At 45.0% G+C, this 16844-nt stretch overlaps 1 protein-coding gene across 1 annotated transcript in view; it reads right to left on the reverse strand.

Annotated features, from left to right (window-relative positions):
* The window catches only part of LOC119390589 (telomere length and silencing protein 1 homolog), a 57692-nt gene that overhangs the window by 30938 nt on the left and 9910 nt on the right, over positions 1-16844 (reverse strand). The window contains exons 3-4 of the mRNA XM_037658186.2: positions 5793-5854; positions 3326-3409 (exon numbers count right to left, since the gene is read on the reverse strand). Of these exons, the coding sequence (XP_037514114.1) occupies positions 3326-3409; positions 5793-5854 (146 nt within the window). The remainder of the gene's footprint in view (positions 1-3325; positions 3410-5792; positions 5855-16844) is intronic.

The raw sequence follows: 16844 nt of genomic DNA on the forward strand, positions 1-16844 counted from the left end.
CGTATGGGCCCATTCCCAATCTGGCTTTGGGGCTAGTCTAGTATTTCTTGAATCGTTACACCCTCTCAATGATTTCATACGTATAAGAGAAAAATTAAGATCATTTGTATCTTTTTTTCAGTTTGATCTTTTGAGTTTATTATTTTCAATCTTTATGCTTCATTAGACTTGTAGACACTGTCACTAAGATCGTTTGCTCAGTTTGTACATTTTCATTGTTATAAACATGTTGCCTATGCCACCCTTTTGTAAGGAGTTGTGGTCCCAGTCAAGCCCATTACAGGCTTTTTGACAACGGCACTCAGCATCCCAAATGTTGGAAAATAAAACTGCTGAAACGTTGAAAAGCTCGATTTCACCCGTGATCATGTATGCTGGACATATGAACCAGGCTCGTCCTGCTGTTCTCAACTTCGCATAGTAAACTTGTCAAAAGGGTTATTGTTCGGGCTTGCTTCTCTAACGCATTAAAATAGTCATGCTGCCACAGAGTAGGCGCCAGCTTTCAGGCACAGGTCACTCGCCTGTATCACGATGGATTACTACTCTCAGTGGCTGAGATAATCCGCAGAAAAGGAAAGGAGGGTTTCCCGGGCATACATTGTAGCGCATGCGGCTGCACCCCTGTGTCTGCTAAAACCAATGTGATTTTCTCCTACCTGGACGACCGCACCTGCCTCATTGTGGAAGCAGCCCGCATGGTATGTGAAGAATGCCCATGAATAAGAAGCCATCGAACCTAACCCAAATAACAACTATCATTCCTGGAAGACGCCAGCACGAACGGTGGGCGATGAGGGGGCCTACCGTTTCGCATTCCTCAAGTTTCTTCTTTTTTCTCTATTCCTGTAAGATGCCTTGTCCTCTTTGCGCTGCACAATCTTAACAAAAAATTTTGACAGCCGTTCAACCGCACGTTCGAAAACACGCCTGGCAAGCAATTTTTTAACAACGATGAGGATACAATTATAGCGAGCTTGTGCAGAAGTACAAGGCATCGATTGAAAATAAGAAATCGGACACACTGTCGCTGACAAAGTACTGCAGAGACGCGCCCTTTCAGTGCAAGTAGCAAGGTAAGGAGGCCGGAAGGTAGCCCTAGCGCTACCTTAACTTGAGGGAGCACCAAGGAGGGCCCCAGTGAGGGAACCTTAGTAAGGAACGTTCGAGAATATGCAATAAGGCGTCCTCAAGCAGTTAAGGCCCCTTAACTGAGGTAACGAGCGTTTCAGAATACAGGCCTTAGCGTCGAGATCACCAGAAGGCTTGTTTGTGAACATTGTGGTATATACAGTCAGACCTGGTTAATATGTACCCGCTTTAAACATACTAACTGTTAAAACGTTGTTGCAACGAATCCCCGACAGAGTCTCATAGCGCCTAATGCATTCGCAGACTGCCGTAGCGGTTCATCCTATACCTACAGGTTAGTGTGTGCCCTGCATGCCACGATAACTTTGTGTCATAAAAGTTTATTGTGCCGCTGAACTTCCCAACACCACAATGTGCCACAAACGGCTTTCCGTCTGTTTGAGAAGTCCGGAGATCTGTCTCTCAACAATTCCGACTTCCGCGCGATTGCGGCGATGCCTTTGCGGGTAAGTATCGGGAAAGAACAAAGGCGAGGTGGTGGCCACCAACGAATGCGCCAGTGTGATTTATTGCCAACAACCTTATCCCAATAAGTATCTTCAGCTATCTGCTCGGGCAAGCATGTGGTGCAGCGCTACTTTAAGCCTACTGCACGCTTTTAATAGGCAACAACCTGAACACGCTGGGCTGCCAATCGCTGCCACCTCGTTGCGCGGTACTGTGTGCACACCGCATTGTAGAAATGAAAGCAGCTCACTGTTGCGGAGTTGAGCCGTTGAGCATTACAGGTCGCAGGGCCGAGCAACCTCGCTGCATTGACACCATCACACTAAACACACGCGTACGGTACAGCAGGCATGCAGGCAGAGCGCTGTTGTAACCATACTGCTCGCTTTTATTAGGCGGCCACCCAAACACGCCTCCGTACACAGCAAGTACCGCTAGAGCATCGCGGAGTGTGCATCACTTGCAGGAAGCTCGTCATCGCCGCAATAACCCAACAAGCTACTTGCCGCATCTGTGCACGGTCTAGAGCAGACTGGATATGAAGAACACTCCCACAGCAAATGTGCGCATATGGTACAGCATGCGGCCTGGCAGTGACAGCGTGAGCTGTGTAGGTAATGTGCTGCAAGCAACTAGCCAGGAAACAATCGGTTACACACGGCCAAACCGCATTTCAATGAAACTTTGCCAGTTTTCGCTTAGCAGCAGATTGCAGTACAGATGCATACACATGTATTCCAGAAAGCCGATACTGTCCGTTTTGTCGCTATGTCAGTCGCTGTGTATTCCGGACCCTGTAATAGTTTCGAAAGGCTCCTTAGCGTTGCCACTGCACGCTATTGGACAGTCGTGTGAGATCGAGTGCCAGAATCTTTTCTGCACTTCAGCAAAAAAAGAAACAAAAGGCTATGATGGGTACTTTACGCAATATTTGCTGCGACACTGTTGGCAGTGATGTTGGCAGTGATGGCGCATGTCAGGAGATGCACATTTGTACTTGGTGGTTAATGCAGACTACTGCTTAGTGTGTAGCTATGCCGTGTTCCCAGCAGGTACATGTTAACAAGGTTTCACTGTGGTACCTCAACAACAAAACAGAAGAGGATGTGTAAGTGTTGTCGACTTACCAAAGTGTGTTGGTTTTACCAAATCATGTGAATAAACACAATATGGCCTCTGTAGTGCCTCATTCTTAATAACACAACCCTTTGCAGCCCCCCTCTGTGACACCAACCTAGCCAAAAGAAACACTTTCATGTTTCAACCTTATAAGAATATGCTTAGGGATGCTCTACAATTTTTTCTGTAATTTAGCTTGGAAGTATAAGAAAAAGATCCGAGAAATATTCGAAAAATATTCGATTCAATTTGCACTCCCAGTTCAATATTCAAATTCGCTTTTGCACCCAAAATTTTGCTTTTCGCACAACTCTAATATGAAGCAAAATTTGTGAAGAAATTCAAGGGTTTTCAGGGGAAGAAAACAATTCCACATGTTTCAAGGGCCTTGAAAATATACTTTTCTATTTAAAGGGTTTGCAAGGGTTTCCAAGATCCCGTACACACCCTGATCTGAAAAGCCATTCATGCTACACTCACGCACACATGCAGTTGGCACTTTTGCTGTCTTTGCACCAATGCCACATCGACCATTCAATCAGCCCAAAATGGCACTTTGCAGGCATACAGGGATGTTAAGCTCCATCAACGAATCAAGAAAACTCACATGTCGGCATCTTCATCACGCTGGTTCGTCTCTACCGAGAATGTGTTGCCCAAGTTGACAGCATCCAATTCCTCCATGGTGACCCTGATTGGAAAAAGTTTATGGACGGGAAAAGTTTAAGGGAAAAGTTGACCTTGACTTCAAAAGAGCATTTGGCTTTAATCTCCCTTATGACCAAGAGCTTGCTTCATTTGGCAGCTCGTGTAAATCTCAAGACTCCAGGCCCCCAACACCAGAGCTTGAAAGAAGCTCTCATATTTTCACGATTCACACATGACCAGAAATAAATCATTAACCATATCTTTTATAGTCTTCAAAAGTCCACCCATTGCTTTTTTTTCCCCAGTACTATGCTTCACTGAATTCCTTTAGCAGAGCGTTGTCTATTCAGGATCCTATTAAAAACAATTTTCGAAAACACCTTTGCAGTTTATCTGAATCATAACATTTTACATTCAGAAAATGAACCTTTGGTACTTTCAAAATGAGAGTTTATAAGCCCTTTATACATCGTGCAACTAAAGCAGTATTGTCAGCACATTGAAGGTTGTTTAGCTCTCCAATCCTCACTCCTACATTGCTGTTTTCAAGAACTCAGTTTCTGAACGCACATTCTGTTAATAAATTTAATCATGGAAAAGAAACCATGCCTGACACCTATTCGAACCTTAAAGGGCCCGAAATGACCACCCAACATTTCTTTATACCTTTCAAATAAATATGCGTATTGTGTACAGAATGCCATGGTGATCATATTTGGCCAATGCACAGTGAAGTAACTCTACAACTTGGAGAGAAAACAATCGCATGCTTCAAAGAACTCATCGTTCATCTGCCACAAGCTGGCCCATATGTCACCCACCCATGTGGCAAATACAGGATTTTTCTGAAAAGGGCTCAGCTTATGGGAAGTCTGAAAACCAAAGCTGAGCATGGGGCATCAACACCCATAACAATGCCCAGCTTATAAAACCAAAAACCTCTGGATCCGCCCATGGCCCACCCTCAAAATTAGGTTTACTTTGTGGGGATTGAGGCTTGCCCGTCGCCACCTGCACGTGTTTTTCGCCTATTTCTGCCATCCACGTCCTATCACGACTCCCCTCCTCTGCGGTCCTACTGTGCTGGGTGAGCGGGGGTGACGTTAGCCTCCCTCACCCGGGAGCCGAATCCTGACGGTGGCGCCGCGTGTATGTCTCGCGAGATGTTTCGCGCGCGGCAGGAAGAGACTCTCTTTCTGGACATCGTAGAGTAAGCACGTGTTTTTCTTCCCGTCCGTTGGCTCCTTTGTTCTTGGGGTGCGCTCTGACAGAGTTCGTTAATGGTGCCTTGCACTAGCGGCAATCACTTACTTTACGTTGTCCCTTCCGAACGCTTGGGCGAAGCGCGGCGCAGTGTGTTCGCACGTGGTCATACTACGCCGAGCCGCACTTATCAAAGGCCAAAGCGAACAGTTTGCCCTCCCTCGAGCGATCGGGCCCTGTGGTCACTGATCGTGAGGGTACGCAGCACGGTCATGAGGGACCTTTTCCCTTAGTGGCGTGTCGTCGTGAGCCATTGCCCACGGAGACGCGCTAGCGGCACCCTTTGTTCTGTATTTCCGCCCGTGGCATGGTTAAGCCTCTTTGCTTCTCCCACCACCTCTGGGAGCAGGCATGGTACAGTTTATGTGGTGTTGCCGCAGGCAATAAAGTGTTGCAGATTCTCGAGAGCAGTACTGTGTACTTGCCGTGCTGCGCTCGGCGCCTTTGTCGCCCAAACGCACGTGTGCAGCGGCGTGCTAGTTCACGCGAGGCGACTGCAAACGCGGCCCTGTGGCTCACTAAGTCCGAACCCATGCTAGTGGCCGTACTCCTGTGAAATACGTGCACACTACAACTTATTCCCAAATTCAAGTTTGCCCACCCGAACCTGTATGTATTTTTATCGGAAAGGAGTCGCGCCTTTTGTGTGCTAAAGTGCTGAAGACGGAACGGAAGAAGTGCTCAAGACGGAACAAAATTTCTACGGTTACAATTTTGTAGGTGTCCGTACAGTAGGGGTCTACCTTGTACATTTGATGCCTTTAGGTAACATGAGAGTGCTTAATGGTCAGCTGCCAGCTGGCATGAACAGTGTTCCACATTTGCTGCCATGGCTATAAGTGGCACTGGCTAACTCACAAAAATACCCAAGAAAGTGAATGAGGTAACAGTTCCCCTTCTCTCATTCATTTCTGTGCTGCACAGGTAGTAATTCAGCTCAAGGAATTATACATGACACAAGCACTTTTTAAGCTCCTGTTGATGTTGAAAGAACATTTTAAAAACTCTATAGTATAACAGAGCTTCCTAGCTCAGGGCGAGCTTTCCAGGGATCAGATTATGCATAGATTCTCACAACTCCAAGCATTATCATTGCAAGACCATCTCAGCATTGGTTATTTCATGGAACAGAATACAGCCTGCACAATGAGCATGAATCTTACCTTTTCCCTTTGAGAGCTTTCATGTCAATCATGCCTCCAGTCTTTAACTTGAAAGGGTCATCCTGAAAAGTTATGAAAATTGTCTTCCACTGCCGCCACCAATTGTCATGCACACATAGCTGATAGAACTTCTTATTTAGAGAATACTCTAACATTGTGCAAACACTAATGCAAACATGCTTAAAGGGACAATAAAAAGAAAAACAATTTTTCTCCTATTAGTAAAGTAGCCTTTCACAATACCAAAAGCACAACCTTTGCCATAAGACAGCGCTTGTTAAGCAACAAAATGCACAATAATACAACGCAGCTGGCAACATCACCTTGAAGTTCCCACAGCAATTCACTGCGATGTCATAGATTTTGACGGCACCTACTAGGGCCTACATAGTTATAATAATCAGTAAAAATGAAGTACATCGTCCTCCGAAGGGACGTAACGCACCAAGTGTCAGTGAATTCTGTTGAGCCCATGTGGCCAAAATATGAAAAGAAAAAAAAAACACGCGGAAATTTGTGACATCATGCCGACTTTCCTGTGCAGAGATTTTGGTGCAAAATTTAAAAATGAAAGTGACAATTATTTTCTCTTGTATTAGTAAACCTATCACAGTGAAATTAACAACGGAAGAGCTTCAAAAGGATAATTTATCTATATAAATTGATACATTGTTTTACCTTAGTGGCCCTTTCAAACAGAAGGAGACCCAAAGCAGTGCAATGTTTCATCTTGCAAAGCAATTTCTTGCTTTGTCTTCTTATTAGTGCTGCTTGTTTCCAAAGCATGTACCAACTATCTCACCAAGTCAGATTTTTACACACGCATTCTCTTGTCGCTAGAGTACTATATGTGGTGCATCACAATTATAAGGCCCTGTGCTGGTTGGCAGAATACAGTCGCCAACCATGTTTTCCTGAGGCTAGCAATTATGCAAAGCTGGAACAGCTAAAAAAAGCACTCTGTGCTGGCTTGTATGAGGCTGACAATATTACTGAGTGCATGAAAGGTCACAGCACAACCTTCTTTCGTGCTGTGCTCTGTCCTTCCTTGCCCTCAGTAATACTGTCAACCAACTGGGCCCTGAAAAAGTCCTTTTGATACCACATTCACTTGGACTGTCTCCTTCAGATAAATTTGGAATTATCACAAGCAGACAGCATAACAGCTTTTCGCACATGTTTGTGGAGCTGGATGACTTCAACAAACAGTAAAAAAATTGGCAATTATCTATTAGAGCACTTTGGCTGCATATACGAGTCGAGCCAAGCTGCTTGAAATCATGACAATGTGAAAGAAGGCGAGAATATGCCTTCATGGCTTCAATCAATCTTGCTTTTTTGATGAAAAACAACAGATCTGCACTATTGGGTGGGCGCTCGGTTTCTTTCATAAATGCTCCATTGGGATCAAAATTGGCAACTTATCGATGTTCAGCTACTACAGCCTGTTTAGTTAACCAAGTCAATTGATACTGTAATGCAACAACCTAATGAAACCAATGAAGCCCAAGAAGGTATAGCGGGCATTATTTGTAGTGCATGGCATGAACGTAAAGAAACTAAAGCAGATGAAAAGACAAGTTGCCGCCGCCCGATGCTCTACCAATCGAGCTACGGCAGTGGTTGTACACTTTATCGGGTGTTTCTGTGCATGCAAACCTGGGAGTGTTAGCTAGCACCCCTCGTAGCCATGACAGCGAGTGTGGAACACTCTTTTTGCCAGCTAGCGTCACATAGCTGTCAGGGTCTTTTTACGAACTGGCGGCTAACCAATAAACCCTCGCATACTACCTGAAGGCATCCAGTCTGGACGGGAGGACGAAGTAGCTCAACTGGTAGAGCATCAGATGCATTATCCAAAGGTTCAGTCTCTACTCACGGTCTTTTCAATTTCTTTAGCTTAATATCATAATTACTACACTACAAATAATGTCCCCTATACTTTTCATTAGGTTGTGTCTCACAAAGACAAAAAAAACCCTTGATACATTCTTCTTTTTATGCAACACAATGATGTTACACAAAATGAATGAGAAACAATGAGCTTCTCTTGAAAAGAATCTTGCAGCTCTTCGAGGAGGAAAAATGAACCAGCAAAGCACTGGCAACACGAATTTCGTCCACCTCTTGTCTAGAGAACATTCTCAGTGGCGGAACAGGGTACATGGTAGCAGTCCTGGAAGCAGGCAAAAGTGCCTTTCGTATCAGGCTTGGAGCATCCAGAAAGACATTCTGGAGCAGACTTGGAGCAGCTGGAAGGACCTTTTTGAGCAACTTTGGAGCAGTAAAAAAGACCGTTCAGAGCAGATGTAGTGCCGTTTCACAGCACTTGTAAAGCAGCATTTGTCCAATGCTGCATTTAGCAAACACAAAGCTAAATTGTGCATAAGCTTTATTTAGTTATGTACACACACTCGTGTTGTCTTTTTCGTTCTGTTTTATACAGTTCGTCTCCCAATGGCCATATTCATGCTAGGTAGTACAACGCCCGGGAAAATATGCTCGTATCCTGGAAGTTTCATTCCAGTAAAACAAGAGAGGCGTTTGGTTGTATTTTTTACATCGAACAGCAGTTTCAGTGCGTGCGAAGCTAACATAGCTTTGTGTTCGCCAGTCACGGGGTTGCGAGAGTCAAAGAACGCACCCCGTTACACACTACTTACGTACATGAAGTAACTAGTGCGTGTTAAAAGGCATAACTAGTTAAACCATCCTCCACATAAGCAAGGATAAAACCAAAGATCACAAGCAAAAGTGTGTAATTACCTCACTACAAAAGTGAACCAAGATAACAGGTGCGAGCGAAGTGTTTGAAATGCTTTGTTCAATTCACGTAGCTATGGAAAGTTTCAGGCCGCAAAGCTAGGATTGTTTTTCACCTCCAATACACTAAGAACGTTCACGCAAATATCTTCTGCGATGAGGCACAAAAACATTTTAGTTACTTTTACCGGCAAACAAAAGAAAACTGTGAAAATGCCGCACCAAGAACTCCAAGAGGGTGCTACGCACCGAGGGAGAGAGCAAGGAAAAAAAATCTTACCCAAGAGGCACTGCAGTGCACATGGCGAGAAGCATGGAGGAAAGAAGAAAGGCCCGAAAAGTGGGACGGGAGGTGCCAGAAAAAGCTAGTTGAATAACGCCGCCTCCCCATTTCTTTTTTTTTTTCTCTCTTCTGTGGTTCTCAGCATCTGCTGAGACAACCTCCATAACCGATCACAGCTTTCATGAAACCGAAACCATAACCATTTCGATGAAACCAAAAACACGATGTTTGAGCCACGTTTTCGGACACGGAACTTAATGGCTGTCACACCTTGCGGCTAAAATTGGGGGCTGCGGCGCAATACGGCGCTGATAAGCAAGTTTGGCGCAACAGAGGTGATTCGGCGCAGGATGGTGCACGTAAACAACTTTGGCGCACAATGGCACGAATGACGCAGCTGTTCCATCCCTGCATTCTGATAATGTGCCGTGACCACAGTGTACTGGCAACTAGCTGAGCGTTAGAGATGTGCTACATCGTGGATGATGCCTTCACTAAAAAGTGAAGTGAGTTGAAACACCGGATAAGCAACAGCTGTCCTTGTGTCACTACTGGGTGACTGAAGAGATGAACTGCGAGCGCTTTCCTCTCAGCCCAAAGAGTTCTGTGCAAGAATGGATGCATTGCTGTAGGTACTGACTGACTGACAAATCCATCAACTGCCTTGTAACTTTCCACAGCAGAGTTTCAGAATGTACAGCCAACTGAGGGGTAATTAAGCAAAAGAGCGTGACGCCAGGTTCTCACTGTAAGCTTTGTGCCCATGCACGCTTCCTGCGATGCTTAGATAAAGTGGAATGTGAAGTGCTTTGTGTCTGTTTCTAAAGTCTGATTCGAACATTCCTTCTGTTTCAAAATTTGCAAAACATGCTGTATCAACTTGAATATACTGTAACGGAGATTCAAAAGGCAGGAGGAAGAAGAACGAAGACCTTTGAAGGCTGTATTGCGCTACCACCGTTTATCTCCTGTGAATCAAACCATTTCTTCACCACTCTGTAACAGCTGTGCTGGAGGTGCTGGGTAATTGACACCCAAAGACGTCGGTAGAACCACACGTTCTTCGACTGAGCCATTGCCTTGCTGGACTTGCACCAAATCGCATCCATTTGCCAGGAGACCAGACAAAGACATCAAGGAATGGTTAAACCACTACCAACAGGTGAGCGCCTGCAATAATAGGACAAGTGCTTCTCAGCTTTCGAACATTGCATTCTTCCCAATGGACACTGCATTAATGGTTCAAAAATCACGAGGAAACGTTAACACAAGGCAGATTTGTTTTCAAAATCAAAGAGTGATTCAGTGACTCCACGGAGACAAAGAAATGGTCAGAACAGACGCTACTGCAATGCGCGCAAGTGCCAGGCAAAACCTCTACAACCTACATTGAGGCAGTGATAAAACTGCATAGGATGGTGCACTCTTCAATGCCTGAAAGATACAAGAGATGAATACCGGGGGTGCGCTGGAGCCAACGTTTCAACAAGTGGTCTTTTCTTCAAGGCAGCAAATGCCTACCTTAGCGCATGCAAGTGTATGCTTCGTAACCCAAACAGAAGAAGGGCTGGCATGCCGAATGGAGAGATTTAGCATAGAAAGGGTAGAAGGGGAGGTTGCTATTTCGCTGAATCATGGCTGTCAAAAGTAAGCACCCCCTAACAATGATCATTTCACAGTGATATGAACGGTCAGAAAGGCTTAGTTCTCACTGGTTTTCATTGTGTATCTACCATATCGGTTGGATTCAAGAGCCCCCTCTGAAATATTTATACTAGAGAGCTGTGCGAATAGCAAAATTTTGGGTGTGAAGCAAATTCGAACATTAAAATTTGAGTGCGAACCAGATATTTTTTTAATACTTTCAAGTGAATGCAGAAAAAAGGTACAGAGCCTCCCTAAGCCCGTTCTTATGAGATGGGAACATGAAAGCGTTTCTTTTGGCTAGATTGGTGTTAAAAGAGGGGTGCTGCAAAGTGGTGGTGCCGAGTTGCGCTATAAAGAATGAGGAAATGTGCAGGCCGATTTGTGTTTATTTACATGATTCAGTACAACCAAAGTGGTGCCGACAACACTTTACATTTACATGCCCTCGTTCATGTGATGGTCAAGGTACTATAAATCACAACATTGACGAATCTTTCTGCTGATGTCGACGCTAAGCCTAGGCATCGAACTCGCTGCAGCTACATGTTGCAAAGGCGCTATGCATGCTGCTGCAACAATGCCTCCACAGAAGTTGAAGGCCAACTGATGCGGCACACAAGGGCGTGCTCCCTTCGAGTCGGGAGCTCTTCTGCTGCAGGGATTCCCCCTTCCTACTCTGCAGCTGTAAGTCGTTTGTGCAGGAGCTGTTGCCGGGGGCAGTTACAGTGGGAGATGTCACATGTTTTCTGCATACAGCTTAGCAGAATCCGGAGGAGTGCACGCTTTCGCGTTAAAATGTGGTGCAAAACATGGCCAAAAACAACAGTTCTTTTGCACGGTAACCCATAGATGTAGCAGCAGCACGCTGTCGTGTGAAAACGAAACTGTGCTGCTAGTTGTCACGTAGTGACGTGGTTAACGTAATGTAAAGTACTGGCACGAGCCTAGATAACTTCATATTTCGCCGTTTTTAGGGGGATACTAACGAATTTGATACCGCAGGCTGACCTCGCTGCACCAAGACATCATTTGGAAAGCATGTTTCACAAAATGAGTCGATCGAGTACGGAAGCAAAACCACTTTCGCGGCATTAGCAACAGCTGACCGTCAGTGGCAGAGGCAGTGACATTGCCATTACAAAATGGCAACGGAACGCATTTTAAAGCTAGTCCGCTCAGGCTCATTTCATGTCCATCTGTGTCAAATTCGTTCCCAGTGAAGTGGAAATGGTGCAAGCCCCTTTCATCATGGAAGCTCATATCCAAGGAAAGTTCACACGCTGAGGACAGCGATGTTCCGCCTATTCTGCGTGCCCGAAACCTGTGTCTAAGCGCTGCAAACAAAAGAAGGAGATCGTCAGCTGCACGTAGACCAGGAAAAGTTTACACGGGCCGAAAATGGGAAAATATCCATACTTCGATGGCAAGCTTGCAGGCATTCTCAATCAGCTCCATGTAGACCAAGCTTGTGAAGGGAACGGTCCTTGAATAGGCACATGATCGAGACGTTTCCAGAAGTGACCTCAAAGCCAGCAAAACTGGATCACTGAAGGAAAGGAACTGCCAGCAGAATAAATTTGATGATGATGACGACGATTAATGGGGGTTTTGAGGCGCAAGGGCCATGGGTGGCCAAAGCGTGCCATGTCGTGTTAGCGATGTGGTGTTCGCGATGACCAATGGTTGCAATGATGGTGTATTATGGCTGTATAGAGGCCTAAAATCACGTGCTATATAGAAGTGTAAAAGGTGTGTAAAGAGTATAAAATTACGGTAGTGATACGCAGTGTGGTCTATGGGTGTGGAATGGATAACAAGTGAGCATGGTATCTACAAGTAAACGATGGGGAAATAGCACGAATGCCTCCTCAAGGCCTTTGACGCCAGAGGTAGGGAGGCAGGTGCGTTCTATAATGTAGCTACCGTAGCAACAACCTCTTTTCAGAGGTCGTGCTACGGTTTGCCTGGATATATGACATGAAAGTTACCGACTTGTTTTAAAAACACAAACAGTGGTTGATATTTAAAAACTGGTTCCTTGCCTATGAACATCGATGGGTGAAGTGGAAACTGCTCTCGGTATGGTAATAGGAAGTGTTATTTTGTTATAGGATCTAATGCACTGCATTGAATGAGGATGTGAAGTACAGTGAGTTGTTCACCCCATTTCTCCCACAAAGGTGGATGACTACCTGACAAAAGGTATGAATGTTTGCTGTGTGTATGTCCTGTTCTTAACCTGGTAATTGTTACTTCTTTGTGGTGTGACTTGGATACTAGCAACCAATTCGCAAGATGTGGCTTGATGAGATGTATTATTTTCCGTTTGTCTGTCCCATAATCGCTGCCAATAACACCTGAGCTTTCGTTTAAGCAAGGGTTTCAGGTCAAGTGCAGGGACACTATAGGTGTATTGGCGGCAGCGTTTTCATGGGCGGCAGCAGCTAGCTGGTCTGCCAACGCGTTTCCTTGGATCTCACAGTGCCCTGGCGCCCAGTACACTACGACATGCTGTCCGAGCGTGTAAATTGTGCATAACGTTGAGTACAGCGAGACAAGGACCGGATTTTTGTGTTTTTTCATGGTTTCTAGAGCTTTTGCCACACTCAGGGAATCAGTGTATATTACTGCCTTGTCTAGTGCAAGTTCTTTGATGTGTTTAACGGCTGCTAGTATCGCATAAGCTTCTGCTGTGAATCTGCTGGTTTAGTGTCCAGAACGCCGACATCTGTAAAAGATGAATCGACAGCTGTGTATGAGACGGAAGTGTCAGGTTTTGATGCACCTGTAAAAAACTCAGGACAGGTGTACTTGTGCTGCAGTTCCAGGAAGTACGTCCAGATATGTGCAAGAGGCGCATGCTTCGTAACTTCCACAAAGGATACATCGCAATCTATGAGTTGCCACTACCACGGCGGAGGATATGCAGCGGGAGCCACCAGATGGTGTTCAAGATGCGGCACACCCATTTCTTCAGCTAGGCCCCTCACACGAAGTGCGTAGGGCTGTCTCATAGCAGGACGGTTATCAAACAGGACAGAATTGGACAAATCATTGATATCAGAGTGTAAGGAGTGTTTGTTCATTCTAAAAAGACAGGGCGTGTAAACACGGACCCAAGAAAGAAGTCAGGACACCATTGTGCGTCTCTTCAGTTGTTAGTCGGCGTTTGTGGTGTCCTGACTTCTTTCTTGTGCCCATGTTTACATGCCCTGTCTTTTTAGAATGAATACTTACCAACTAGCTCAGCTCTTTGTTATTCTGAGTGTTTGTTGTTCGCGTTCACCTTGAGGGAATATAAAAAAGATAGGTAGGATCTCTGGAGTTGTAACGGCCACTTGTTCGATTCAATGTAAAGGCTTTCTATGGGGTTAGTACGAAAAGCACCCGTAGAAAGGCGAATGCCTAGATGATGGACAGGGTCAAGCATCTTCAAGGCGCTTGGTGTCGCAGACTGATAGGTTATCGCCCCATAATCTAGGTGCGTGTGTATGAGGCTTCTTATACAAATTCATGACACTTTTTGTCACTACCCCAAGTAGCGCGTTACAACACTTTCAGAACATTCATTGTTTTTATGCACTTGTTTTTTTACATACTTGATGTGTGATATGAAGGTCAGTTTCGTGTCTAAGATTAGCCCTAGAATTTATACTCTGTCTTTACAGACAGACGCTGACCGTACAGGTCAATATCTCGATCGGGATGAATGCCTCTCTTTCTGGAGAATAAGACGCACATGCTTTTTTGTAGATTTAGTTGGAACCCGTTTTCCTCTGCCCATTTAGAAACCTTGTTCAAACCAAGCTGAACCTGCCACTCACACATTGCAAGATTACAAGACTTATAGCCAACCTGCACATCATCCACATAGTACTTAGAATAGAACATGTTACACGGAATGTACAGTCGTAAGGAGTTCATTTTGATAATAAAAAAGTGTACAACTCAATACACCACCCTGCGGAACTCCTGTTTCTTGGACAAATATTCGGGGCAAAACATTACCCACTTGAACACAAAATGTCAGATTGGACAAGTAACTATCGATTATGGTGAACATCCTACCCCGTACACCTAAATGTGAGATGTTTAGAAGTATGCCAAAGCGCCATGTGGTATCATAGGCCTTTTCCATATCGAGGAACACAGATAGAAAGAATTATTTATGGACGAAAGCGTCACAGATTTGTGCCTCGATACATAGCAGGTGGTCAATTGTGGATCTACCTTCCCGAAACCCGCATTGGTATGGGTCAAGTGGACAGTTGGTTTCAAGGATGTGTAGGAGTCGCCTGTTTATCATCTTTTCGAAAACCTTGCATAGACAGCTTGTTAGGGCTATAGGCCTGTAATTGGAAACTGAGGATGGGTCCTTGCCCTGTTTTAAAATCGGAATAATGGCTTCTTTCCAGGCCAAGGGGATCTCGCCGGAAAACCAAACAGCATTATACAGGGAAAAGAGAGCTTTTTGGGTTTCAGATGGCAGGTGTTTCAACATTTCATATACAACACGGTCGGAGCCTGTGGTGGAATTATTGCAGCAATTAAGCAATGCTTGTAGCTCAGCTATGCAGAAAGAAAGGTTCATTGTATGCTTCGTGTTTTGTGGATTTGCGCTCTAGTTTCTGTTTTTCGATTCGTGTTTTGTATCGTTGGAAGTCTTCAGTATAGTCCGGCAAGCTCGACACCTGTTCGAAGTGTGCACCGCGGAAGTTTGCCTGGTCTTCCAAGCTGTCGCCTTGTGTGTTTACAAGAGGGAGTGAATATGCTTGTCGTCCTGCTACCCTACTAACCATGTTCCGAGACTTTAGCCTCCTGTGTATATGAATTGACACCCGATAAAAACTTCTGCCTACTTTCCCTTCTTGCCTGTCGGCGCTCTCTCATGCCTTGGGACTTTATGTTCTAAAAACTGTCCAGATTCTCGGCTGTCGAAGAGTCGCGAAGCAGCCTCCGTGCTTTGTTTTGTTTTTTGCATGCATTTCAACACTCACTGTTCCACCATGGCACACATCGTTTGCCGGGCAGTCCAGTTATTTGTGGGATACACTTCATTGCAGCATCTATCAAAAAAGCTGTAAAGTATTCTACAGCTTCATTTATATTTAAAGCACACATGTTGGTCCAACTTAAGGGAGCCACTTTACGAAACTGTTCCCAATCTGCTTTGTCAATTTGCCATTTGGGAACCTGTGGGGAACATTCATTTGCTATTGGTATGCTCACAACTATAGGAAAGTGGTCACTTCCGCAAGGATTACTGGCAACTATCCAATTGAGTAGGGGTAGAAGTGATGGAGATGTTATGCTGAGGTCTACGGACGAGTAGGTATTGTTGGTGAGGCTATAATATGTTGGCTCCTTTTGATTCAAGAGGCATGCGCAGGAACAGAAAAGGAATCGTTCAATTAGACGACCTCGCGCATCGCAGCGAGAGTCACCTCATAGACTGCTATGTGCATTTTAAGATCCCCAAGGACCAGATATGGTTCTGGAAGTTGATCTATTAAGGACTGGAATGTACGTTTATTCAGTGGGTGATGCGGAGGTGTATCAAGAGAGCAAATGGTGACGATTTTGTTCAAAAGAACTGCTCGAACAGCCACTGCCTCAAGGGACGTTTGGAGTGGTAAGTGTGTACATGCTACTCCTTGATTAACTACAACGGCTACACCACCGGATGACGCCATGGCATCATCCCAGTCTTTTTGGAAAATAATGTAACTGAGTAGAAAGTTGGTGTGTTTGGATTTTAAGTGTGTTTCTTGTAAACACAGCACTTTTAGTGAGTGTTTGTGTAAAAGTTCTTGGGCATTGTCAAGATTTCTAAGGAGTCCTCTGATGTTCCATTGTATAACTTGTGCTTCCATATTGGAAGTAAAGTAGTGCTGTGTGTACGAAAGGAAGTGGCTGTTGTTTAAGCAGTAAGTTGGAGCTCAAGTAAAAGGGCTGTCGTCGGGCCCCGTAATCGACGTTTTATTGCGATAGCGATTACATATGGACAGTCTCGGCTGGATTTTGCCATCGCCGCCGTCATGCACCGTATATGTATAAGTATCTATAAATATATAAAAGCCCCAAAGAAAAATAGTTCAGAAAAATGCTTCCTAAGTGCGGAATCGAACCAGGGACCTCTTGCTCCGCAGCGAGTGGCGCTAACCACAACACCACGAAACGCAGATCCTCCACGTAGCTAACGGCGAGCGTTATATACACACCCTTTACCGCTGGACGGACTCAGAGACGGCAGGCGCTTATAAGCGTTTCTTCATTACCAGCGAGATGACGCTACGAGCGCGACGGGCGCATAATAAAAGTCGTCGGCGAGCTCGCTTGCTTCTTATATTTGCGCAGAG

Source organism: Rhipicephalus sanguineus, chromosome 1 (assembly GCF_013339695.2).
Source record: "Rhipicephalus sanguineus isolate Rsan-2018 chromosome 1, BIME_Rsan_1.4, whole genome shotgun sequence".
Lineage (NCBI taxonomy): Eukaryota > Metazoa > Arthropoda > Arachnida > Ixodida > Ixodidae > Rhipicephalus > Rhipicephalus sanguineus.